Source organism: Etheostoma spectabile, chromosome 3, assembly GCF_008692095.1.
Source record: "Etheostoma spectabile isolate EspeVRDwgs_2016 chromosome 3, UIUC_Espe_1.0, whole genome shotgun sequence".
NCBI classification, from domain to species: domain Eukaryota; kingdom Metazoa; phylum Chordata; class Actinopteri; order Perciformes; family Percidae; genus Etheostoma; species Etheostoma spectabile.
In genome coordinates, this window is record NC_045735.1 from 28,804,828 (window position 1) to 28,806,661 (window position 1,834).

Genomic DNA, 1,834 nt, shown 5'->3' on the forward strand with positions numbered 1-1,834 from the left:
ACTACTAAGAACAGCCAGCATCTAATGCAGTCCAGCAACACCATCACTACACTATGACCTTAATGCTAAAACATATGACAGTGTCAAAGAAACTGGTTAATGGCATCATAAAGTAGACTTTATAGCATAGCAGTATTGGATTGAACTGCATTAGATTCTGCAGTTAAAGTGAGCACTGAGTGTGTGATAAATCACGTCAGTTTCATCTTTCAATAACTAGGGCTGTAAAAATAACTCATAATTAATCTGAGAAAAAATATATTCCGTATTGACCTTTGACCCAGAGCCGTTCTAGCCACCATTGGACTGTTAAATGAAGGAGAGAGACGAGAAGGCGCTGCCTGGATCATTGATGGGAACATTTACTTAATTTAATAAAAATCCTGAAGCACTACTGAATTTATTTCCTCTTGATTTTTATGGCCACTATTTGAACAGTGAAAATAATAGAAAAAAAGTTTTAACTTTAATGTCCCAAATGCTGATTATTTATAGATTCATTTGAATTAAAATACTTCAAACACTTCCACAGCAAAAATGATGTATGCAATTAATTTAGATCAATTAATCACAGAGTATGTAATTAATTTGATTAAATTTTTTTTAATCAACTGACAGCCCTATCAATAGCAACACTGTACCAATGCATAACACTTGTGTAGCTCTGCTCTAAAAACCGCTGGCCAAGCACAAACGTAGATTTAGAATAAATAAAATGTCCAACTCAATGTCATGGATTAGAATGGCTTAGCAATACATGCTAAAATCTGAATTAGAAAGATGGGAGGCACAGACTTCTTTTGTTACACAGACGTGATACTGTTCTGCTTGTATTAAAGATGTGTCAAGGCCTTTGAAAGAAAGTTGTACGTTTGTGTGTGTTTGTGAGTGGGAGGTGGCAATACTCACTGTCCCAGTCCAATAAAGGGGAAAATTGCAACATAGTAGGCCACGCAAATGATGAAGATGAGCCACAGGGGGAAGGGGAAGTCCTTCACATCGGTCAACTTGATCACCTCACCTTATATGCAAAATGAACACACATGCAGGTCAGCTTGAGAGTATTATTTACTTTCAACAACTGTGAAAGAACGGCTTCTGTGACAAAAGAAGCCCTTTAGTTCCAGAGGGAACGTCATTGAACTCAGTGTCCCCTGAACTTAGTGTCTTTAGAAAGAAGCCACGCCACAACAGAGAATCTGCTAAATCCAATGAACTGTCTGGCCAGAATGTCAATTTTAAGAAGATAACAAGAAAAACAAAACAAAAACATGACCTTAAACTATGTTAGGGTATACACTGACTGTGAAAAGCATTCAAGGGGTTATTGACAGATAAGGCCAAAGAGGAAATACTAAAAGACTAAAAGAGACACCCTGTGTTCCAATAACAATACTACCATATTATTTAGTATGCCAGATTTTGTATGTCCCAATACATAGTATGTCAAATACGGTGTAAATTAAAAAAAAATTAGGATGTCCGTGTGCATCCTGTTGAAGTTTTCAGTATGCAAGCCAGCATGCTTTTCTGGCTCTTCTGACCCACAATTGTCTGCCCAGAATACATGAGCAAGAGAGTCAAAGTTCAAGGCCCAATGCTATGAAGAAGTACAGTGAGGGGAAAAAGTAATTGATCCCCTGCTGATTTTGTACATTTACCCACTGACCAAGAAAGGATCAGTCTATAATTTTAATGGTAGATTTATTTGAACAGTGAGAGAGAGAGAGAATATCAAGAAGAAAATCCAGAAAAATGCAGGTCAAAAACGTTATAAATTAATTTGCATTTTATTAAGAGAAATAAGTATTTGACCCCTTCTCAATCAGAAAGA

The 1,834-nt window shown here is 36.5% G+C and overlaps 1 protein-coding gene and 1 long non-coding RNA gene across 5 annotated transcripts in view; one reads left to right on the forward strand and one right to left on the reverse strand.

Moving 5' to 3' along the window:
- LOC116674016 (uncharacterized) overlaps window positions 1–1,532 on the forward strand; it is an 18,029-nt gene extending 16,497 nt beyond the window's left edge. The window contains exon 3 of the long non-coding RNA XR_004327940.1: window positions 1,518–1,532. This is a non-coding gene — a long non-coding RNA (uncharacterized LOC116674016). The remainder of the gene's footprint in view (window positions 1–1,517) is intronic.
- The window catches only part of mfsd1 (major facilitator superfamily domain containing 1), a 13,695-nt gene that overhangs the window by 7,710 nt on the left and 4,151 nt on the right, over window positions 1–1,834 (reverse strand). For all 4 annotated transcript variants that reach the window (XM_032506449.1, XM_032506466.1, XM_032506473.1 and 1 more), the window contains exon 9: window positions 910–1,021. In XM_032506449.1, the coding sequence (XP_032362340.1) occupies window positions 910–1,021 (112 nt within the window). The remainder of the gene's footprint in view (window positions 1–909; window positions 1,022–1,834) is intronic.